The sequence below is a fragment of the Pseudoliparis swirei genome, chromosome 6, assembly GCF_029220125.1.
Source record: "Pseudoliparis swirei isolate HS2019 ecotype Mariana Trench chromosome 6, NWPU_hadal_v1, whole genome shotgun sequence".
Lineage (NCBI taxonomy): Eukaryota > Metazoa > Chordata > Actinopteri > Perciformes > Liparidae > Pseudoliparis > Pseudoliparis swirei.
In genome coordinates, this window is record NC_079393.1 from 21959717 (window position 1) to 21983379 (window position 23663).

At 44.2% G+C, this 23663-nt stretch overlaps 3 protein-coding genes across 4 annotated transcripts in view; 1 reads left to right on the plus strand and 2 right to left on the minus strand.

Annotated features, from left to right (window-relative positions):
• slc45a3 (solute carrier family 45 member 3) overlaps positions 1-1846 on the minus strand; it is a 32877-nt gene extending 31031 nt beyond the window's left edge. Inside the window, exon 1 of the mRNA XM_056416484.1 lies at positions 1762-1846. The gene's annotated coding sequence lies outside the window, so the exon portion shown is untranslated. The remainder of the gene's footprint in view (positions 1-1761) is intronic.
• A 1415-nt stretch (positions 1847-3261) lies between these two features.
• c6h12orf4 (chromosome 6 C12orf4 homolog) lies at positions 3262-14419 on the minus strand. 2 transcript variants are annotated; one of them, XM_056416562.1, is made up of 14 exons: positions 14333-14418; positions 13725-13913; positions 13035-13180; positions 11606-11787; positions 11285-11384; positions 10965-11086; positions 9637-9743; positions 9360-9557; positions 9000-9128; positions 8335-8403; positions 8043-8245; positions 6085-6142; positions 5643-5710; positions 3262-4665 (listed from the first exon to the last, which is right to left on the minus strand). In XM_056416562.1, exons 2-14 carry the CDS (start codon positions 13903-13905, stop codon positions 4573-4575), a joined length of 1656 nt encoding a protein of 551 aa, XP_056272537.1. In that variant the 5' UTR covers positions 13906-13913; positions 14333-14418; the 3' UTR covers positions 3262-4572. The 2 variants fall into 2 exon arrangements, with proteins under 2 accessions (XP_056272537.1, XP_056272536.1); XM_056416561.1 differs by lacking the exon at positions 3262-4665 and adding an exon at positions 4674-5542 and having other exon boundaries at positions 14333-14419.
• A 1146-nt stretch (positions 14420-15565) lies between these two features.
• Positions 15566-23348, plus strand: e2f4 (E2F transcription factor 4). The gene is made up of 11 exons (XM_056416563.1): positions 15566-16089; positions 17463-17572; positions 18142-18302; positions 18819-18863; positions 18941-19005; positions 19097-19288; positions 19568-19643; positions 19819-19965; positions 20674-20721; positions 20840-20884; positions 21035-23348. Exons 1-11 carry the CDS (start codon positions 15922-15924, stop codon positions 21148-21150), a joined length of 1173 nt encoding a protein of 390 aa, XP_056272538.1. The 5' UTR covers positions 15566-15921; the 3' UTR covers positions 21151-23348.
• Positions 23349-23663: the final 315 nt, after the last annotated feature.

Below are 23663 nucleotides of genomic sequence, written 5' to 3' on the forward strand. Positions count from 1 at the left end.
TAAGTGAGACTGAGCGGCCAGCTGCTCGAGCCACAGCATCCTGGGTTCAGGAAGCCCGTCTGTCACAAACTCCTCAAAAGAATGTGGCTGCTCTGAGATCATCCTCTGGGATCACTGTGACTTCTAGTCACTGATCATTAGCGGTTGTATTTTTGGGATCGTTTTACGTCCATCCCCCTAGTGATGGACATAAAAGCAGTAAACGGGGGGGGAAAGAAAACTGAAGAAAGTTGGAGTCTAAATAGAGTCGAGAGAAGAAGGAAAAACAAAGAGTAGAAGAGCTGCAGGGGCCAACGGGGCTAAAGAGAAGAGTCTATTCTCCAGAGAAGAAGGAATAACAAACTTCAGTGGTTCGTGGAGAGGGCAAAGAGGTCTTTGGGTCACGGTCATGGTGACAATAAAAGTCCTCCTGTCATGGTTAGAGCTGTTTAACCTTTTGATCCTCTTCCCCCTGATGTGGGCTTTCAATCCTGAAGGGTGTCGGACGACTGAAAAGAGCCACATTCTCACACGCAACAAGAAACACATGGAAACGTTAAACTCTGAACTGCAGCGTGTTGGAGAATGATGGAGTTAAGGGTACTTGAAAATGCAATTTACATTCCTGGCATTGTATTCTGTAAATAAAAATCAGAAAGGCTGCAAAAAGAGACACAACAGTAAGCGAATAGGATCCTTAGTGCAACACATGTCAACGGCTGTCCATATTAGGTTGAGACTTTCCTTTGATAGGCAGTAATATAAGATTAATTCAGACAAGACTGGGACATGTGCCTGGGAGTCTTCTGCCACCAAACAGCCAGTAAAGAAGACATTTCTGGTTTCCAGAGAGGATTGCAACAAGGAGAGGAGCGAGTGAGGAATGGTGTTCCTGAGGAAGTTTAAAGTGTCTGAAAACGGTGCCACAGATTCACTAATCACCTTCAACCACTCGGTGCTGATGTTGAATGTTCAGAATTGAACATTCAAACCAGGAAATTGGAAAATGTGATGGCATAAAAATAAAAACGTTTTCTTAAAATTCACTACAATACAAATAATGCCACACATTGTGTGTTTGCGGCTGCATATATCTGAGCTCCTCTCAGACTACTGCAACAACGCTTCACCGGATCAACACGGTGGTAAACAGTTACACGAGTTTGGAGGCAATTTTCTAAACAGGGGTCCACACACAGGGGTCCACGGGGCCCCCCTACCCACACCCATGTGTCACAACAGCGGGGTTTGCGTCAGCACAGCGCCAAACAGCACGTTACACGTTCAGGCGTTCTCGTGGACGCAGACGGTCGGTGAGCCTGTAAAGTTATTGCCACCAAGGCACTTGGCACCACCGCAGTACGCGTGCGCGTGCGTGTGTGCATGGAGCCTGGCGGTAAAGCTGCAGCCAGCTACGCACAGTGGAAAAAACTACCAGAAAGCCCCACGCCGCCGCCGCCGCTTGGTCCCCGGCTCACCAGTCTGCACCTCTCCGCCCCCGAAGCGACACAACCGCACGCGTCTATTTTCAGCTCGGCTAAAACACGGTTTCTGGCGTCACGTGATTTCGGCACGGCGGCGTTTGGGTGGAGATTTGGGACCCCGTTGTCCGCGGGCTTTCAGACGCGGTCAACGGCAGCCACATGCGATGAATAAGTTTCAACCCACGCAGCGAGCGTTCAGGTCCAACGCGCCGCGTCAGATGCGTGTCCGAGAAACACCGCGAAACAGGCGCGGAATCAGACAACACTATCACAGGACCCTCTGAACATGCAACTTCACCTCAAGTTAAGCGCAGCTCCGGGAGATCCGTGCGGCAACTTGCTGGCTCTTGACGCTGTTGCTCAACTTGAAGAGAGAGAGAGCCAGATACCCAGCTGTGACAAGCAGCTGTCAAGCTAACGACAACTACAATTTCCGGTCAGCGCTCTCCAAAATAAAAGAACCGAACGCGCTTGCAACTGGCCCTTTGTTGCTAAATCACATCCCAATAACTCCGTGTGAGACAAAAACAAACGCAAAGATGCGTGCACATTCAAAAAAACTAAGACACGCAATTTAATGTTTGTAATGGCCTTTTCAAAGTGCCTCATAATTGTACACGTTTTATTTTCTTGAAGCAAAACATTCCTATTTCCGGTCGCATTACCTGTGACGTGGATACCCAAGAGGAAAACAGCCGTAAACCAACAGTTTTGTGAAGAAAAGAGATTTTATGTGTTTTTATTGAGTTGTGCTTTAAAACGCTTCTTCTATTATTTTTCGTTGACGGCCATTTAAATGAACTATTATTCCATTGTTCCCGTGTCCTTCCAATTGTTCTGCACGTGTACACGCAGCCGACATCCTGTCTACGCACTTATTTTCTTTACAGAGAGCAAAACGCACTTGTTCACATTAGTTCAGTCTGCTCATTTAACTATCATGGCTTCGGTTTATTCCATTAGGCCGAAATGACTGAGCATCATCATGCCTGAGCAGACTATACCGACCAGGCTCGTATCTCTAAAGATGGTTATTGAATGTGTATATATACACTTTGCAATGTGGGCTGTTGAACCCTAAACGTGTGGATAAAAAAATATTAAGCTTTAAGTTTTAAGCACAACGTGACTGTATCATCCACAGGTAACCAATTATAAGAAAAATAAATCAGGTAGCTACTTGACTTCTGACCTTTATGTTTCATATCCAGTTTGTGAATGTTGCTTAGATCATTCGTACAGAACCGAGAGAGGAGGAAGAGTTGGACCGGCATTCTCAGTACTCACAAGGAAACCCAACACCCCAGGCCACTGAGACCAATCCCAAGAATGCCAAACACTCAGCAATACATATTCTCATATTCATATTCTTCTGCTGGGTTCTCAGCATGGCAGCACGGTGTAAACAGTTGCAGGTTTCAACATGACGCTCTTCAATCTCCCAACTCTCTCTGGGGCCACCGGCATTCTCGTTTGTCTGGGAGGAAGAGAAGGAAACTTGCTTTGTGCTCCACTCTCTTCCCACTGTCACCGCTGAGCGTGTCTGGGGCAAACTTTCTGTCAAGACGATGTCAGTCTGTCTGAAATGGTTTACAGGCCACCATTATGTTGAGGGGGGAATAATTCCAGTGAATGACGTGGATTACTAACTTCAGAGAGATGGTGTGCCTGTGAATAACCCATCGACACTGAATAAAGTGGATCGCTGTTTGGCAGAGGGGGAGAAAATAATCATCAGCAGCCGAAATGTGTAAGTCTGTCATGAGCTGATGACTTTTAGAAAGATTGTACATCAAGGCAGTGTGGTCAGCGTTTATTTTTTTATTCAAACAGAAATGTAAAAAATATACAGTGAATATACAGAATACACATCTGATTAGGTTCGAGTGTTCAACACAATTCACTCTTTTATACAACTGAAGACACAAGACACAATACCCCCCCCCCCTCCCCCTACAGGGCTCATCAGGACCAACATGACATTCACTTTTAAACCTAAACTCTTGCACTAGTACACGTGTGTGTGTGTGTGCCTGTGTGGTCACCGTTGTCACAGCCGTGTCCAGATGAGCAGTGCCACCTGCTGTCACAGGGGTAGAAGGGAGGGAGCACACAAAAAACCACACAAATGAAGTGTGATCTCACTACAACTTACTGCAATGCAGCATTTAAAAAAAAAAACGTCTGCACGTTGCTCATCTCAGAAGCAACGACATTCGTCTTTTGGGACAAGAGAAGTCAAAGTTCATGTCACTTCTCTCAGGACAAATCAGCTCCCAAACACCAGCCACTTGTCCGTTGGTTTACAATCTCATATGATGGCTAAACTGTGTGGTCATACGTTTAGACTTCTTCATGAACACTCAACTGATGGAATGTGATGCTATCAAAAAAAAGAAAAAGGGAAAAAAAAAGGATTTAAAGAGGAAATCTGTGTTTAAAATGATTATTTTTGGATAATCAACATACTGTCATAACATCCACCTGTCTGGTAATGTGTGGTTAAAACACTACAAAAGTCACATTTAGTGCAGTTGCTAATACAGTTCGGTCGCGCCTGTCCATCCCAGGTTCACGGCTTCAGTAAACACTTTATTTTCTTTCTGCTCGTGGATGGCAGCACCAGCCGGTTGAAACAACTCCACCAACACAGCGCTCTCCATTATGCTGCAGCTCCAACGTGCGGGAAGCTACAGACCCCAGCTTTAAAAAAGGAAAAAAACTGGTACACTTGCATCACCGGCGGCTGATGTCATGATGTCATAAAACGCTGTCACCAGAACCGCACCCCGGAGGCTTGAAATGATAACTGCAGCAGCTGCGCTGGAGCCACTGAATCCAGGGAGAAGTATTTACAGCTTTGGAAGGCGCAAAACAACCGAGGGTCACCAAATGCATTCAAATGTCTCCTTTAAAATCGGTTCTGCACATCTTCTAAAAGTGCTTTAATGCAACCATATTATATGTTGACCCCCCCCCCCCCCCAAGTGCTACTTCACCACAAAGTCTTCACTACTGTACAGTCCACAGTTCCACAACACGTCTGTATACCTATTCAATTAAATCAGTGTCTGTTAGTTGGAATGCCGCGAGCTGAGATTGTGGTGCATCAGTGCTTTGAGGTGAGAGTTAGGGTGGAGGAGACGCGGAAGATCTGAGGCAGCATGTTGCTCAACTGGTAGAACATCTCCTCTGAGATACTCTGTAAACACAAGAGGAGACACACAAGCACAAAGGCAGGATTAGTGATTTGTGCAGCAGCACCGGGGGGGAAACTACACCTCTCGCACACATGTTCAGTCCACACACTCTGAAATGATGCCCGTGACAACCAAGATCCGGACTGTTTGCGTTAACGGGCCCGGCTGGTGCCGCTCAGTTCAACATGGGCGTGCCACGTCAGCATCGCCACCCGTCAAGTAGGAATGTTAAGTATTAATCTGTCATCCACACGCAAACACAGAGCGTATATATATTTATATATTTAGCCGCCGCGTCTCTTTGAGGCACAGAAAACAGTGTCGTTTCAGAGCTGCTATTTTGAACGGTGTCTGAGCACGTAGCTGACGGGAGGCCGATGCAGGCGGGAGGCCTTTGATGGCGCCGCTTTTATCATGCGAACACGTCAACGTGAGATCGCGCTATAAGCCTCGCTGCCTTCCTGACAAACCACAGGAGCTAGAGGTATCCAGTCAAACCCAGAATAAAGAACAGTGAGGCGGCACCCAGCGCTGGACTCCCCCCCTGAACACAGAGGGGGCGCACCTTGCTGCGCAGCTGATCCTGGAGCTTTTTTTTCTCCGTTTCCTTTTGACGTAAGCTTCGAGCTGGATCTCAACTTGACGCCTCGGCGGTGGAAAGCCAAACGTTAATCCCGTTGCTTATCGCACAATTACATGTAGGATCTCTCTCTCAGCTTTCGTTTATGACGGCAGTGTAAACACCGGTCAAGAGAACATGAAGCTCTCTCGTCTGTGATTTATGGCGCACTCTTCAAACAGTCTCCCTTCTGAGCTTTGTTCAGCCAGGTGGGCCTTTTGTGTGGCGCTGTGTACATGCGACACCTCGAGAACACATCTCTGTGGAATGAACAGAGGTTTGCTGGCGAGGAATGACTCAAAAGGATGATTGTGAGAGTTGTGAGACCAAAAACAAAAAGGTACTACGTTCTGCTCTCACCTTTGGCACCAGAAACTGGACGGTGCGCGATAATCCTCCATCCCACGAGGCCATCTCCATCATGAAGCCTGCAGAGGGAAAACAGATTGAAAGTAATTCGCAGGTCCAATCTGTAATGGTCAATGTGTTCCAGGCATTATTGTCTAATGCAGTTTTGTAATTACATTATTTTGTGTATCTGTCATCCTGAATTGACTTCCTCTCCAGCAAGAGGATCGTCACGCAGCTCAGATTAAACATTCACATTTTTTATGAGCTTTTCAAAAGGAGGCGTTCAGCTCAAACAAGCTCTTTGGCTTCGAGGGAATGAAAAGCTCTCGTTTTAAAAAGCTGTGTCGACTCGGTCTATACCTCTGCTACATTGCTCCACGCAGCAGAAAGAGGGACCAATGTTGTTGTTGTTGTTACAGAACCGAAAGATGTTGTTAAATATTCTGCTTACCTTTGACACATTTGAATACCAGCTCTGCTCTCTTTAGACACCACGGTATAGTCATCTCCTGCAGAGAGAGGAGAGCAGAAAGAAGCGCTTAAAAACAACAACAAAAAACAATTTACCCAAGTCAAACACACACACACACACACACAGTCTACAAACTGGAGGCAGGGAAGTCATGGAGGGCCATGTTTAGACCCGTGTGAACGGCGTCACCCACCAGACGGTTTTCCCCCCAGATAAACCGCACAGGCTGAGCAATGCGTATCTGACAATGTGTGAACAATAAGATAGTGAGCTCAGAGAGAGCGTCCGTGATGAGCTTTAGAGAGGCAGCTGTGGCAACGGAGGCGGGAAAAGGCATTTCTTAAAACCACAGAATTGGTTGACAGAAATGTTAATTTCCTCTCTGCAACCCTTTAAACATGTATTACAGGGTAACGACGCAAGAGCTTCGATATTGCTTCTACCTTAAAGTCTTAAATGCTCGGGGGAAATAAAATAAAAATAGGTACAAGAGGCACAGCCCTGTTTTATTGTTGCCACAGTTCCTCGAGACACACTACGAGGTCTTCAATGCCAAGAGCAGGCTTGTACAAGCTGGAAAAAACACCTCCAATAAATAGCAAACAAGACGAAGAGGAAGTTGACAGGTCGAGAGTTTTGATGTGGAACCAAAAGCTTTTAATTAAAGTTCCTCCGGTTCCCGGGAGCTCAGAGGTTAGACGCCTGTAATAAAGACTCTTGATTAGAAATGAGAGCGGAAATAAACTCCATGTGGTGGCAGGATGCAACCCAGACGGAGGCTTGAAGAGATTCTCACTTCGTAATATATTCAAATCTTTATCCAGTTGAGGAACTCTGAAGGATATGCTCTGCCATTCATCTCAGCAGACCAAATATTAAAAGAAAAAGATTTTCCAATTTCCAGATGTAAAAGAAAAATTCACCTTATTGTGAACTGCTTGATTCCAAAGTTAATTAGTCACTGAAAGCCCCCCCCCCCCCCCCTCCCGTCTGTACACACACCCCGGAGGTACTCGGTAAACAGAAGGGTTTACGACCCTCTCCGTTGCCCTCCTGGTTTTGAACCTTCTTAATGTTAAGCTGAAGCTTCTACCACAAACAATCACACACTTCTCTGGATGAACACAGGAGTACCAGAGCAAAGCAGATTGTGGGTTAAACTGATCGGGTCAATTGGTAATGATTCAAAAGCTGGATCTGCCCAGTGGAAGTGTCCCTGAGCAACAATGGCTGCATATCACAACCCGACCCGACCCCTGACGTCTCTTTCTCCAGAGGTGTGTACCCCGGGTTGGAAATCACTGCACTAAGTAAGCCGGTAATCAGGATTTGGGAAGAGTGACGCAGGAAAAATAATTGAGAATATTTTGACTGATATTGCAAAAGACTTCCCATACGAGAGCGAATAGTTATTTTTAATATTTATTCACATGCGTGTAAAAAAATAACACATTGAAATGATTATGGCGTTATTTTTGCAGGAATCTACCAAACAAAGATACAGATCACTTGAAATGTTTCTTTTTTTACACACTTTTCAACCAGTGACAAATATTGCTAATTCGATTAATTCTGCAGCCCGAAGCAGGATACCTCACTTCAGGTCAAAGTATGGGACGCCCCATACAGACCTGTGGCAGAAGTGGTTACACTCCAAGTCAGTGTTTGGTAGACAAATAATTGCACTGTCCAACTCAAACATTTATCTTTTTGAGAACTCTACTTTCTCCTCAACGATTCACTATTTGGTCTCATGGATGGAGAACGCTGCGTAGTTTGGAAGAAGGCGGAAGGTAGAACCGACTCACAGCACGCTGGTTTTTCCTACAAACCTACGACATTATTACAATCCTTCTGAAGAGTGTGAGCGTGTGTGCGTGCGTGTGCGTGTGTGTGTGGAGGAAGCACATCATCCACATCATCTCGGCTGCTCTCACCTCCGACATGTCGTGGACCAGTAGCAGCGGCACCGTGATGGTGGTGACGTCGTGTGTGCAGCAGACCTTCAGGATGTTCCTCAAGCCCATAATGGCCGGGTCCCGGGCCGTGATGTTCCCCGAGCGCACGTTGTCGTCCACACACAGGTGGAAGACCACGTGGACCTCCGACAGGTTGGAGTGCCGCGAGACGTAGAACTCACCTTGAGGGAGAAGGTGTGCGATCTTGAGAAGACGGTACGCAGAAACACTTATACTGACGAATAATGTGGAACTAAACACGTTGATATACCTGGGAGGATGTTAGATGGGTTCCTTTCAACATTTTTGCTCTTATCGTCACCGCCGTTCCTTGGTATATCTGTAAGGATGTACGTGGACAAATACAACAGAAATTAATACGTAAAATAATTTCTGTCCATTGATCTCAGGACACTTGATGGCTTATGACCTCGAAATAATGTTTCTATATACGGCTCTGCTCCCTGAGCCCATCAACGTACGCTGGGATAAGGATCTGGACAGTGCAGTAGCAGCACTGGAAAGTGTCCTAAAATTCTGACCGTTTAATCCCCCACTCACACTGCCGGCATGTGGCTGACACCAACAACTGTGGGAGGTTCTGTCGTGCAACAGTGTCACAGGCAGTCGTACACAGATACAGCTTCTAGGGATGAAGGCGCTTTTCTTGTCTTGCTAAACATCAAACCAGATATTTAGAGATTAACTTGGAACTCAGCCAAACCAAACAAACTCTTGAGAGTGTGTGGTTTATGTGTGTGTCTGTAGCCCTGCTAAACAAAGCCATGATCAACAATAAAGCCTTGTGAGATGCATAGCTGGGTAAAAAGAAAGAAACAAAGATCAACAGTCTGCACCAGCCCCGCATTACTCTTCTAATCCTGTGTGAATGATCTGTCTGTATGAAAGCTGTTGTGCAGCAACCAGAAGTCGGACCTGGCTGTTCTTTGTGCTTGCTGCTCCGCTGGGCTCTGGCATAGAGCAACACCTGCTGCACCTCGTCCAGCTGCGCCTCCAGGAAGGGAAAGTGGAAGTCGGTGCACTCCTTGGCGACAGTTGCAAAATCTGGGGGGGGGGGGGGGTCAGCACAACAGAACAGGATGAAATGATGCATGAAGTCAAAGTTATTATCTCGGTTATTATTCCTCTATAATGTCCTCCCAACTTTCAAAACTAATTAGAGCCCACTTAAAAGATGAGAGGAGCGCAGGTCTTTAAACAAATCCTTTCAAGATGACTCGCACTCCTTTTTAAAAACTTCACAGTGTTATTCTACCGGTAAGACAATCCCCTGACCTCTCTTGATGCCACTGTAGGAGTTGACCCTGTTGTCGACTAGCAGCACTAGACCACAGAGCGAGGAGGAGTAGAGCGAGAGAGCCGTCTGCAGCCGCCTCAGCTTCGCCCCCCCGCTGCCGTGCCGCCGGTGCTTGCAGAAGTCCAGCACATCGGAGCAGACCAGCCGCAGGTTGTGCATCGTCTTCAGTTGGGCTCCTGATCACAAAAGGATTACACGCTTTGCTGTAGCTCACATCAACACTGCTTTACATACATCTTTACCCACAACCAGCACCTAAATGTATGGTGAAGCTCTCCTCCAGCTGAGGCTGCTCCTCGAACATCCGGGCTCCAGAGTCTGCCAGCTCCGACTGCTGGCCGGGCTGCACCTTAATCTCCTCCCTGGAAAACATAATCAATTAAGATATTTATTTAAAAAAATAAAACAGAGATATTACATTAAAAAAATGTTCGACGTGTATTTTAAATTGAAGAAAAAGAAATGATGCAACCGATAAGGCACTTTTCAAGAAGAGATCATTCAAACAATCTGCTTATGCATGTCTCAGTTATTAGGATTCAACATTTGAGTTCAGCGCTTCATTTACCAACATTGAGAAACAATACAAAAGGGATACAAGTTGAAACCAGAATATCTTTAGCTCTAAAAATGCATATTTACAAAGTGCTGATGACGAAGTTTGAAGTTCCACCAACACATAACAAGCTAATGACATTCATCATTAAGAAACAACGGATGCAGGGTCAGCACATTGTCGGAGCAGCTCTTAGTTTACAGCTCCTGGTGACATCTGTGTTTTGCTGGAATATCCAATATATGCAGAGTAGTGTAGGACCTGAATTTAAAACACCACTCACTCTGCGAGACTCCTGTTGTATTCCTGTTAAGCACTTTAGGATTGTTGTTCCCCAGCGTGCCAGTCACAACGGATCTTGTAAAACTGAGCATCACTCAAACTAAGATGAGTTTTCGACCTCTTGTAATCACTTCAATTTCTATGTAAATGAGGTCTTCAAGAGGGCGGCAGGCGTGTCGGGTTTTGGATTATGCAGCGGTTAAGATTCTGTTAGTTCAGTTTGACCTCTAGGCAAGATTTACTGAGACTTTTAGCACATTCGTATTCAAAACATTTTATTTTGTCAGTTTGATGCAGTTTCAACACTTTAGATCCCTCTTTTAGTCACCACATTTCACCAATGTAAGTTTTTATATGTATTTATAAATGAATTTAAAGTGAACTTAAACCCAGCGATGATGACGCACTGTCAGTGAACTAAGGACACGACGGGCCGTTCTGTTCGCTGCCTTTTGACAACGCTGCTCCAAGATGTCACATCTGCACATTGGAGACATCTGTCTGCACTGAACATTTATTGTATTTATTTTAAAAAACAAGCGTGAGGAGCTCTAGCGTTCATCATCATGGATCAACTATTGCTTCACCCTGAGATTTGAAGGAGCACGATCAGAGCTGAACGTGCCTCTCAAGCTGCATAGGAGTGTAAAGCAATATCAGCATGTTGTGCTTCAGTTCTCACACAAACCCAGCATGTGAACAGAGTCTGTTGTCCGAGTCCTCAAACAGACACAGACACACTCACGTGATTTGGCTGCTGTTGGACTTCTGCAGGTCCTGGTGCAGACTGATGACCCACTCCTGATACTCGTGCTTTTGAATGCCAGTAACTTGCTTCAGCTCACTGGCCCACTTGTTCTCCAACACCTGCTCAGCGGACACAAATTCAAACCCTAAGGAACTTAAATATACAGTAACAACAACAAACATTTGAGCGGGAAAATCTGAATTTGAAAAATGGAAAATTCGCAAAAACTTTACTGTGGTAAAATGAGGACATTGTCCTGGGTTCAAGGTGCACCTGGTTTCAACACCGCTTGCAGAGCAGCCTGACTTAGTTTTTACCTGCTGTGCATCAAAGTGTTGAGAGGCAACTGTATTGACATCATGGTCACTCAAAGTATTTCCCAGCTCATGCATCACTTTGTCCATTTCAGCGGCTTGCCTGTCGGACAGAAACAAATATCCCTTGATTGTACGAGAACAAATACATCATCATCGACAGAGCCTTGCAAAGGTGTTCGCCCCCTAGAAATGGATTTTAATCTGTAGTTTATGTAATGGGCCTAGACGAATGAACCAAACTATTGAACGCACGCTAAGAACACAGAAGGTGCGTTGAGTTTTAGCCATTAATGAGTGAATTTACAACTAAAAAGTACAAACCTCTCTTGCAGCTTCTTAATCTCCATGTCTCTCTCACTGATGAGCTCGGAGATGCTCACAAAGTAGTTGTGCTCCAGGTTGAGAAGGGTATCTGAGGCCGGGGAGTGGATCAGCTCATGGTAAACGTCGGCAAAGTCCTCGTCCCAGCTGGGCTCTTCGAGCCGAGCGTGCTCCAGCGTCGTCTGAAGCAGCGAGAGGGAAAAGAAAAGACCATTTAGAAGTTGTTACTGCAAGTGGAAAGGCAACCGAACCCCGCCATGCATTCTACGTTGCACAGTCGCTCCCCTGCATGAAGGTACATCTTCAGTCATTGTGGGCGATGCCGCACAAGAGGAGAACTCAGAGCGGCCAGTGAGATGCTGACATTCAGTAGAAAGTGTTAAAAAAAAGAGAAAGAGAAATGAGGAAGGCGAGATGAAATATGAACACATGTGAATGCTCAGCACAACAAACAAGGCAGCAACATGCCACATCCATAATGAGTAAAGCAACAGAATTAGAATCTGAAGCTCCTCTATTTATACAAACTCAGACCACAAACATGACAGACGCTGGAAAACATCCGTGTGTATTTCCATGTGACTGCAGAAAAATGCAAATGGCGATCCAGTCCTAAATGTCTGAGCGCAGTAGGTCAAATACAACATGCCGAGGCCGCCCTTGATTTTTTAATAAATATCTGAGACTTTATAAATAAGAGACTTTCACTATCTGAGAAATGTGTCGGCAAGAATAACTTAACATTTTTATAAAAGCACAGAGTCGACTTCTGAGTGTCGCCGTATTGTTTGTTTTTCATCAATAACATAAAGAGATGAACCTTTTCTCAAATATGAGCAACTAGCCGTGACACAATCGATCTCTGGGAAGACGCGTATCAAAGTTGAACCAAGTGCAATGGGGAGACATTAAATGCAGCACGCGGGCTTATGTAAGTAGATTTATGTTTTCTTCCTCAGGAATAATCAATTTGCAGACGCACTAGACTACTTCTGTGCAAATCACTTTAATAATCCCTGGCTGACCTGACGTTAGAGTCGGGGAGCATTCGAGGACACTTCCGAAAACACTGCTCCGGTACAACAGAAACATGAAGTAGTGGATATACGATCAGGGTGTGCCCAGCAGCCAGTGCTTAAAATAAACGCCCAGAATAAAACACACTGTTAACATTATTATTAGACATTCTTTCACGGAAAAAAATACCTTCCTAAAGTATTTTAGTAATTTGTGTATTGAATCAAATATAATCGTGATGTAAACGAAGCGTCCCACAAACACAGAGTGTAGATGAAGCTGAAATAATGCAAGTTAACATAACCTGACAGTGGGACAGTGAGGTCAGTAGTTACTGTTGTAGAGCTGGTGGTATGAGATTCTAGTGTCTTTTAGTTCTTGGGCATATTAACATATTGAAATGTGTCGTCACCTCCACATAAGACCTGGTCCATGCGTTGGTGAGCCGGTTCACATCTACATTTCCCACTGAGAGTCTCTGCAGGGCCAGCACTGCCTCGCTGTCACGATCCAGGATGGTCTCACTCTCAATGAAGTTGGAAAGGGAAGTTTTGAGCTCTACAGGAAGAAGTGAAAAACAAAGCCAACATTTTTTATTTAATTTCTGTGCAAGCTGAGTATTACATTGCAAAACCAGTGGGCTTGGTTAATTCCATCTGTTTAGGTTTCATTCTGGTACTGACAACACCACTTTATTCCCATGAATAGGGAGATAGTATTGTAATATATTCATATAAAATAAACAGAATAACATGTGTCTTGTCCAACTGTGTAGATATACCATTTTAGCATTCACTAATTCTCTAGCTTTGTGTCAGTTATGTCTAACGCTGGTGTTTTTTTTGGGAGTATATTGGGACAAATGTTGTCACCTGAAAATGAGAATACAGAGATGTTTTAATAACTGGTAGATTTCCTTGAAAAGACTATGTACAAAGGGGGCTTGCCATTATCACCAGTGCCTAGTTGACCACAAACACATTTAAATGCTTGTGTTTAGGATTCCGAAATATTGGAATTTCCCTCGATGAAGTCGACTCCACCTGGCAGTAGGATAACACTACAAATACAAAAAAGTGGTGTAACCGCGCGGCAGTCTCACCATCCTCTATGTAGCAGGGTATTTTATGGAGCAGCACCAGGCGCCCGTGAAGGTCACAGAGGTTCTCTTGGGCAGGAAACTGAAGAGGCACCTTGAGGACACAGTTGTGTTCTCCGGCCCTGAACTCAAACACAAACTCCTTCTCGGCAGAGCTGTTCACTTTGGTTTTGTTCTTCTTCATGGTTGAGTCTGAAAGAAGAAGAAGAAGACAGTGATGAAATGAATGTAGGTACTTTAAGTCTGAGGGTCACGTGGGGTATTATTAAGCAACGTGAACCACCTGACACAGCAAAGAAAACAGCGTTCACACAAAGCACCAGCAACACACTGGGTTCAGGATTTCTACATTGACACCTCGTTAAACTGTAACTAGCAAAAGGAGGTGTGTTTCTCGGTTTCTCGTTCAGTGTAAGAGTTAATAACTGTTAGAAGTCGGCTGACGTGACCATGTTATTGTTGCTCCATGCTAGCTAGCATCGTAGCTAACGCTAAAGCTAAAGAAAATAATAAATACATAGAAAATGCAGCCTGCGGTGGGCGTGTCTAGCTGAGCATCGCTGTTCGCTTTGCTTTGGTGAACATATCAATGCGACAGGCGGCGTATTTACCTGAGAATGAATGAATGTTGTGTTTCCTGCTGCTCCTGTCAGGTTCAGTCAGCTGACTGCTCGGAGTGAGTCGCTCGCGGTTTGACAGCATAAGCACTTTCGCGACATGAAGTTAATTAGTTCTTTTTATTAGAACTGTTATAATATCTGTCTGGCAGCTTAATGGTGTTGCAAATTGTATTTATTTTATGTGGATGGATATCTCTCCCGTACAGAGCAGATTTACATAAACACGAATCTAATAATCCCGAAAAATTCATTTACGAGAGCGTTTTTCTTTATGCACTGTCGACCCCAGTCGGACAGACATGATATAACCAGTAGTGTTTGCTCTTGGTTGATGAAAGAGGAATCAAATAGGAAAATGTAGGAACATATACTGTAGGTAGATAATTGATTTTGAGAAGAAGGTCGGACAAGTGACCCTCATGCAAGTCATACCTAATAATACCCAGCAATTAATAATTATGATAGAATCAATAATATATTGCGACCTTGTTAAGATTAGGTTTCATAGCGTGACTCCATAATCTCTGTTGTTTACTAATTGGCCCATTAAGGCTATTCTTCTATTATGCGGCCCACTCAATACATAATACACGATTGTAAAATATACCTTTAAATTCTAAGAAACTTCCCTGGATCCAAGTTCGCCAAATCACTTCCTCTACCTGTCATTTATTTAAATAAAGTGTTCAAGGTTAGTACCCACCTATTTTAAAGAAGTACAATGTTGTACGTATTTGTTTGTTTGTTTAATTTGATATGGTATAAAATAACTTTTCAAGGAAGCTACTGAAGTAAGTTAACACATATTAACACTGGAGACTTTTTTCAGTGATATGTCACGGACTCTCACTGACAATTACATAATCCATTTAGATTTCTCCAAACCTTTGCCAGGACTTTTTCAAACATATATTATGTAGTCGAGTATAGATTATGTTTCAAAAGTGACATTTGAATTTAGTCAAAATTATGTACAAGTATATACAATTTAGTGCAAAGACTTCAAAGCGTTTTTCAATCGTTTTTATTGGATATGTCTGGAGTGTGTTATTGCCCGTGTGTGTGTGCGTGTCTTCAAGTTTGAGTAAGTAAGGGAATGTGTAAACGTATAACCACCACATACAATCCGAAAACCCTTCTGTTAAATATAAATACAGCATAGTCCTCGAGTTCCACCAACCTTTTAACCACGTCGGTGGATTATGAAATATTGTACTGTATGACTTCACACGTGTTCCTTCTCACGCGCCGTTGTTTTGTGTCGCGCGTTTGAATCGACGCGAGAACTCGCAGACGCTCCCTGCGCCGGACGAACCGACGCGTCATACCTCGCGTGGCCAACGGCTCTCTCCGCCGAACGCTCGCTCGCCCGTTGAATCGACGTCCTCGGCTCGTTCGGCTCAATTTAGTGAGATTATTTTGGAGCGAACCGGGTCGGACGAGCTCACCGAACGCCCGTTACCCGACACGCGCTTCCCCGGCCTTCTGTTGGTCCGACTGCGGCGGCGGGAGTGTGCTTTTTTCCCCTGGCTGGCTTAGTCGGTGGGAAGTAAGGTTGCGGCAGAGCTGGTCCCCGAGTGATGATGATGGAGCTCGAGTCGGCCAGTAGCAGAGGCGAACTGGGAGCTGTGGGGGACTCGCTGCAGGCGCAGACCCCCAGCAGGCACGAGAAGAGCCTCGGACTGCTCACCACCAAGTTTGTGACTTTGCTCCAGGAGGCGAAGGACGGGGTGCTGGACCTGAAAGCGGTGAGCGGGCAGCCGAGTCTTTGTTGTGAGCTAGCACATGTCATGTTGAGCTGTCGTTGGCTAGCCTGCCTGTTAGCATAGCCTAGCCGTGTGACAGGCTAATTTGAATGGGCGATACTTCTTCGCTTATCGGCGTTGTAGTTTTTCTGTGTATTCCCGAATACTTGTGTCATGGTTTTAGCTCTTTTTTGCAAAGTTGGGCTACAAACTGAACTTTGGGAACACGGGTGAACTTTCCAGCCTGTGCCCCCTGCAGATTCAAAGTTTAAAAGTGGGTCAGCTTTTGTGGTTCCCTTCAAAGCTAATAACGCCGCTGCATCTTAACACATGAGCACTCCTTTTCTGATGAGGGCAACATCTTTGTCAATTGTCGATATGCATTCACTCAATTAGTTTCCAATAATAAGAACAAAGCATTTCGTTTTTAGCGACAATACGCTTGAACAATACCTTTTTTAAATGACAAACTAAGGTTAGCTGTGTTCCACAGCCAAAGCCACCGTAGATGGATATTACTTTACATATTCCAAGTAAACCTGAGCAGCCACAGCGTCAGAGTCCCTGAAGTTACTTGAATAGCTCGTATGGTATTGGGTGTAAAGTCCTAAATAGGATAAAGATGATAAGAACAAATGGATTTTGTGACCCAAATACCGTAAACTGGAGTGGCAGCCCAGACTGAAAAAAACCTGTTCACAATACAATCCAATTGGAAAATAGAAACATAAGAAACTTTTGTTTCTTCGTCTTCTAAACCAAAATCAGTGAACCATATGCCTTGACCAGCCAAGCATGTCTCTGTATTGTCTTTTTTAATTTAATTAATCGTACATGATTTGCCAGGCATAGTGGGGGTTTCCTTTTCACCAGTCCATTAAATACAATTAATTTTTGTTAAAATACATAAATAATTAAACCAATTCACACACTCTCCTCAGTGAAGTCTCTATATGTCGACGCTGCTATAAAAAGTAACACAAAACGTGTCACATTCATTGCGTCTACCACAATCACATTGACCTGGAGATCCTCACATTTATCATGCATGAGTGAAAAAGGGAAATTATGTAGTGTGAACTTTGAAGCCTTACGGTTTATTAGCTGTCATTCGGCAGGTCTGTGACTGCAGCGCCTTCACACAGCCTCAACTTATCAGCACCAGCCATGTGGTTATCTGAGTGAGTTTAGCGCCAAGGGGTTGTGCTAGGAAGGAAGTCGAAATGCTACCGTCATACCCTGTGATGGGTGGTGGGCACTGCACCTCTTGGTGCGGATACAGCAGCTGCTTTGTCCGTGTTTGAGTTCTGAACCAACTAAAGGTGCCACCTCCGGTAATCTTGACTGTTTTTGCTCGCGTTTGTCCTGACATTCAGGCTGCAGACACCTTGGCGGTGCGGCAGAAACGACGAATCTACGACATCACCAATGTGTTGGAGGGAATTGGACTGATCGAGAAGAAGTCCAAGAACAGCATCCAATGGAAGTAAGCAAAGCTATTTACATTACATGTCATTTAGCAAACGCTTTTATCCAAAGCGACTTACAATAAGTGCATTTCAACCTAGAGTACAAACTAAGAACAACAATAATACAGAAAGTAACATTTCCTCAACATAGTCGAACTACAAAAGTACCATATTTATTCTTGAAAGGTTGTAAGACACTCCCTTCATTTAATTTATAACAATGCCATGACGAAATAGCCAGAGCGATAGTCAGGCAAGTTAGAGTCATGTGTTTTTCTATCTGTAAATGTGTGATTTTGGATGGGTACTGTTGAGGGACTTGTTGAGCCGCTTTATTAATTAATGGAGAAAAAAATAAAAAAACATGAAGACCAGTGTTGAAATGACCACACAGCTTGAAATAACAATGCAGCGGTTGCAGCTGTAGTCCTGATTTATTGTTTTGGCCAGAGGAAAAGTGAATCCACGGGGCTGTACCAGTAACAACGCATGGTGTTAATGAACAGCTGCACCCTCATGAGCGTGTGCGGCTGTCGTTGCATGCTGCCGTACATGACCATGTGCTGCGTTTGTCTTTGTGTTTCAGGGGCGTCGGTCCAGGATGCAACACCAGAGAGATCGCCGATAAGCTAATTGATCTGAAGGCCGAGCTAGATGACCTGGCTCTCAGGGAAAATGAGCTGGACCAGCAGAGAGTCTGGGTCCAACAGAGCATCAAGAATGTCACCGATGACTCCAACAACAGCCCATATCCTTCACTGCTCGGCGTGTTTATGTGTATGTTAGAGCTGGAAATAGTTTTTCAGAGATGCATCCCGTGGTCAGTGCTCATTCAATACGACGGTTTCAACCACGAGAGAAGATTTGTTTGTCATGCCAATGAAACGCATGTTGGCATCAAGGTGGTAGAAAGCTTCTCCAGAGCCACAGATGACATTAATGCTGAGTAGTGCTCATGACTGTTAAACTAACCTTGATGTGCAACAATGGGGTCAGTATTTTAATGTGTGCATATGACACTCGGTGTCTCAGAGCAACATTGTCAATCCCCACAACATTTACTTTCATACTTAGAATTCTAGGATCCACTGTTTTGAAACTTGGACTCATACTAGAGACTAAAAGTCAGGATATCTCTGCCTCTCCTGCTTGGCCATCTATTTATTTTCTAACTGTCAGCAACAGCAAATCGGTCATGTCCAAAGCCAGTACACAGGTGCACTGTTAAGATCATTGTGGAATTGGACCCTTAACGCGTTCATACTATGGCATATATAAAACATGAAGACCTCTGTGGAGCTTTCAAAGGTAATTGTTTAAGACATTTTTTTCTGTGACACTGACAGTCTCAAACACGGTTGTCATCACCTGTCCTTCTTCCTCAGGTGACACTCTCCTGGCAATCCGTGCTCCCATTGGCACACAACTAGAGGTCCCCATACCTGAATCTGTAAGTCATATGTGTCTTTCGCACCTTTTCTAAGCTCCTTAGGTCTGTTTTCGTGTCGTGCCTCAGACTGGATTAATGGGTTCCTATTCAGATCCTCAACGGTCAGCGGAAATACCAGATCCGCCTCAAGAGTTCTTCTGGTCCCATCGAGGTCCTGCTGGTCAATAAGGACCCGTCCTGTGCCTCTCCTGTTGTTCTGCCCGTCCCTCCTCCAGATGACATCCTTCAAAACCTCCCAGCACCGCCGCCCACCTCTCAGCCGCCGCCCACTGCTGTCACACAGGTCAGCTTCCTCCATGCAATGAGCTCTCTTTATGCACTGATCCGTTTGCTGTAAGACTGGATGTTTACATGTCTTTGTTTATTGAAACAGTAGTGAGGATTAGAAAAATACATTATTCTAGCCAAATTTCCTGAGTTTTCCCTCACTATTTTGTTTGAAATATTGTTCATAAATGATTAATCACCATGAAAAAACAACTGAAAAGCAGTTTATTCATCATGCAAAAATAAGAATGTCCTTTTTTTTTCTTTTTCTTTACTTTATCTTTCCACCCTTCAGGTCTGCAGAGCAGCTCCAGCAATAAATTCAAAATCTGGTGCTTCCACAACAACCGCTGTAGCAGCCTCAGTGACAGGTACCAATGGGTTTCCCTGTGGCCTGGAATACGGGCTTTTTTTAATCTACCAGACTTGGACTTTCATAAGTTGTCAAAAATCTTTTTATTGTTTCGTTTTACACTGAACCATTTGTGATGTTCGGTACTATAATGCCAAGAATCAGCATCCTCTTATTCAGTCATTTTGTTCCAGAAGTGCAGAGCCCCATGCAGCTCACCCCAACAGCAGACACACCTGCAGCCGTTACTCAGCAACTGCAGTCGTCTGCCTCGTTAGATGGATCTGCATCCGCTTCTGCCTCGGCGCTGTTTGAACCAATTAAGTCTGATCCGTCTGAATGTGAGTTTTTGCATGTTGCTGAACTTTGTAGAATCTCTCTCCTTAAAATGGTTGAAGGTTTCATCCTAATATTGACATTTTACATTGATAGTCTCTTTGCCATATTGGTAATAAACCTTTTTTTACACGCTTCTTTCCATGCAGAACTAAAAGGAATTATTTTTATTGTTTACATTTTTGACCTTTTCATGAGCCAACATACAGATGCTGGTGATCCCTAAGGACACAACACATCTTCATTGGAATCCATTAAAACCACAATTTATATCCCAAGGACATCAGTCTAAAATCATACGTTCTACTATTTCAAGTTTTCTATTTAGCAGCCTGGCTTTAATATTGTAGTTTAATGTTTTTCCTTCAGATTGAACCATTTTCTAATGTAGGGGCCAAACATGCTATTGTCCTGATTTTCCTATGTTATTGCTAATCATTGACATCCCAGACAATGAAGTGTCCCCCTCGTATACAGAAAATATGAAATTTGTGTGGCAATGGAATAACGCATTGACATTTAAAGGGATAACAATCCGCAAGTTTAAGGATATTTGTTAGTTATGATTAGGCTTAATGTTGGGTAAAGAAATATACTCTGTAAAAGTGTAAAATAATAACGTATCACTTTTGACGCAGACATTTTTGGCACTTTGAAAGTGAAACACAAGGGTTGTCTATCCAGCTGACATATTTGCTGTGGTTTTCTTCCAGTGCTGGACTTTCCCAAAGAGCTCTCTGAAATGTTTGATCCAACAAAAGGTAAGCTCGTCTGGCTACGACATAAAGTACATGAAGTACGTGTGTTTGATTATGCTGGAGTGTGCACCACTTTCTCAGTGTCCTGCAGTCTGACGTTTCTTTTCTCCAACTCTGACAGAGATCATTAGTGGGGACCTTTTGGAGGACTTGATGGCCTCAGAAGGTAAGTTGGTTTTTGCAGACATGGGGATTTAGAAGCAAATTAATCGGACGATAGGAGTTGAACACATTTATTATTTTATCTATGTTGGCACTCCTGGCCTCCTGTTTATGCACCCTGGATGTCTCATCCCTTTGTCTGCCTCCTCTCTAGTGTTCTCGCCTCTCCTCCGTCTGTCCCCCCCACCCAGCGAACACGACTACATCTACAACCTGGATGAGACAGAGGGCCTTTGTGACCTGTTCGACGTGCCCATTCTCAATCTCTGACCCCTATGATTGATGTCGGAGCGGGAGACGGTTCCCCAAACATGCTAATTAGTTTTCTCCCAAGTGTTCCCCCGTCACTTACGGTGAGTGTGCGATGCAGGAAAGCCGACGTGATCTGGTGAGCGTGTGAGGACGCCTCGGGACTCCGCTCAACGTACAGCCTCGTGAAGAAATACTGGCGAACAAAACATTTTACCTTCTGCTTTTCCAAGGAAACCAAGTCAAAACAAATGACAAATAATTATATTTTTCGATTGCTCTGTATGATAAAGCGTTCTGTTTATGTATCGGCTTTCCTATGTGCTTGTGAGTGAACTTCGGTGTGTGTGTGTGTGTGCGTGCGTGCTGGCATGCTTGGGTTTCGTAGTGAACGCTCTCTTGTCTTGAGTCCGATGTCTCCAGGGGGGGTACAAACATTGAGAAGCCCTGTTCCTATCAGGTAAAGTGTCACGGCAGACTAACGCAGCACAGCATCTGTCACCTGGCAGCTGCTCCCGTCTGGCTGGAATGAGTCCAAACACAGCTGGTTAAATATGCACTGTCCTCATGTACATAGAGAATATATATTTTGTATTACCAGCACACAAGGCTATTGTGTAAGAATGAGCTACGTTTGCAGCAAAGCCAGATCAATAGTTGGCAAATAAACGAAGGTTCTGGACTCTGATCATCACACTGTATGTATGATTCGTGCTTTGTTTTGAGTCGTGGGCTCTAAGCCGACCCTTCGGTGTTGGAGGTGTTTTTGGGAACCAGTTGGAGAAAGTGGATCCAAGTTGAGTCACTAGAGCCAAAACACTCTGACACAGAGATCCATGGACATAAACAAACACATTTTAGAATCCTACCTTTTTACATGAACACTTTTAGGTCAACACGATGCTCAATAAATACAATAACGGGTCTCTGGCACGTCTACACTGAGAGGTTTGATTAACCCTTGTGTTGCCGTAGGGTCATTTTGACCCGAATCAATATTACACCCTCCCCCCGCCTTAGGATTAATTTGACGCCATTCAATGTTTAATGTCGGTGTTCTTTCGGTAGTCAACAAACATAAAGTGCCTCACACTTAAACTTGGAAAACAATATTAATTCTAATAATTTTCTGGAGGTTTTAATTGCTGGCATCAAATTGAACCCAAAGGGTAAAATATGTTAGTAAATATAAAGGTAACAGGAGGGTGAAGCATTGAATCGGGTCAAAATGACCCAAAGGCGGGGGGAGGGTGTAATATTGAGTCGGGTCAAAATGACCCTAAGGCAACACAAGGGTTAAGAAAACATAACATGCTTTCAGTTTCATTTTGTCTCTGGACCTTTGAACCTTGCATATTTTTACTGGCTCTGATTATTATATAACTTAACTGGAGCACGTCAGAGGAATGGCTCCCACCCCTCTCCAAAATGACTTCTGTGGCTTTTGTCTTTTTTTATTATGTATGTATATGACTACAATTGTACTCTGTTTATGGAAAGGGACTTAATGTATTTTTACTGAGTGAATATAGTCACAATGTCATGTACAATGCTCCTGATTTTGCTTGCGTTTGTATATTTGGTAAAGCTCCCTATTCAGTAGTTTATTCCAGTTTCTTTTCAAGTTCCCCGTTTCCTAAAGGACATGCTGCCTGCCTTGCTGACTAAATTTGAGTTTTTAATTATAAATCATGCTCCCTGTGCATTGGGCGGGTGAGTAGCAGTTCAGGATGAGTTGGTACTCGTCAAATGGTTCAAAGTAAAATGTGAAAATTATTCATATTTCTACTTTGCTTCTTCATTTTGTGTGATGTCCTGTTGGCCCTGGATTAAGTGTATGTATGCATTGTTTATATCCGTCTCTACCACTTGTATAGGATAGCGTTTATTTTTTATACCTGATAGATATATTACTCCGGCTACGTAGTTGGGGCTACACTTCATGGCGTTTGGAATTCATCCACAAAAACCTTCTGCTATGTCAAAGCAGCCGGTCTCCTTGTTGCACTTTACACCACTGTGGACCGATTGGTTGTTACTCATCCGCCCCGATCGGCACCGAGTCGTTGTGTTTGGACCGCGATGAGTAGCAGGCAGTACCTGTTTGAATGAATCCTGTCTGTGATGAGAGACTCAAGCCTGCAGGTTTTTTACAGATTCACTATTGCGACGCTAAATCTGCATCACATGAAACGAAATAAAAACGTTGGTATTCTTAATGTGTGGTCTTATTTACAAGTTTACCAAGAGGCCCAGAATCTGTTCGTCCTCCGTCACGTCTCCAATGCGCTCGGCTCTTGGGTGTTTTTGCGAGGGCTCATGTACTTGTGTGTGTGTGTTCTGTACCGGTGTCCCCAAAAAAACCTACGCGGCGAGATCACCCATTCTTAAAAAGACGAGGCTCATCCAAAGAGACTGTCCGACTTACGTCAAACTCACGTCCGAAGAGTGACCTTTGACCTGTGGGGGAGGGACATGGCATTAGCCGTCATTACTTCAGTGGTTCTAAAGCTGCTAGCGCCCCCCCCCCCCCC

Excerpts from the sequence above, each read along its gene's own strand:
- e2f4 (XM_056416563.1), top strand. The coding sequence starts at position 15,922 with ATGATGATGGAGCTCGAGTCGGCCAGTAGCAGAGGCGAACTGGGAGCT. Across the intron at positions 19,644-19,818 it reads TGTAGCAGCCTCAGTGACAG|AAGTGCAGAGCCCCATGCAG; the intron begins GTACCAATGGGT and ends ATTTTGTTCCAG. Across the intron at positions 20,885-21,034 it reads GGACTTGATGGCCTCAGAAG|TGTTCTCGCCTCTCCTCCGT; the intron begins GTAAGTTGGTTT and ends CCTCCTCTCTAG.
- c6h12orf4 (XM_056416561.1), bottom strand. The coding sequence starts at position 13,905 with ATGAAGAAGAACAAAACCAAAGTGAACAGCTCTGCCGAGAAGGAGTTT. Across the intron at positions 13,181-13,724 it reads ACCCTGCTACATAGAGGATG|AGCTCAAAACTTCCCTTTCC; the intron begins GTGAGACTGCCG and ends TTCTTCCTGTAG. Across the intron at positions 5,543-5,642 it reads TCCAGTTTCTGGTGCCAAAG|AGATGTGTTCTCGAGGTGTC; the intron begins GTGAGAGCAGAA and ends TTCATTCCACAG.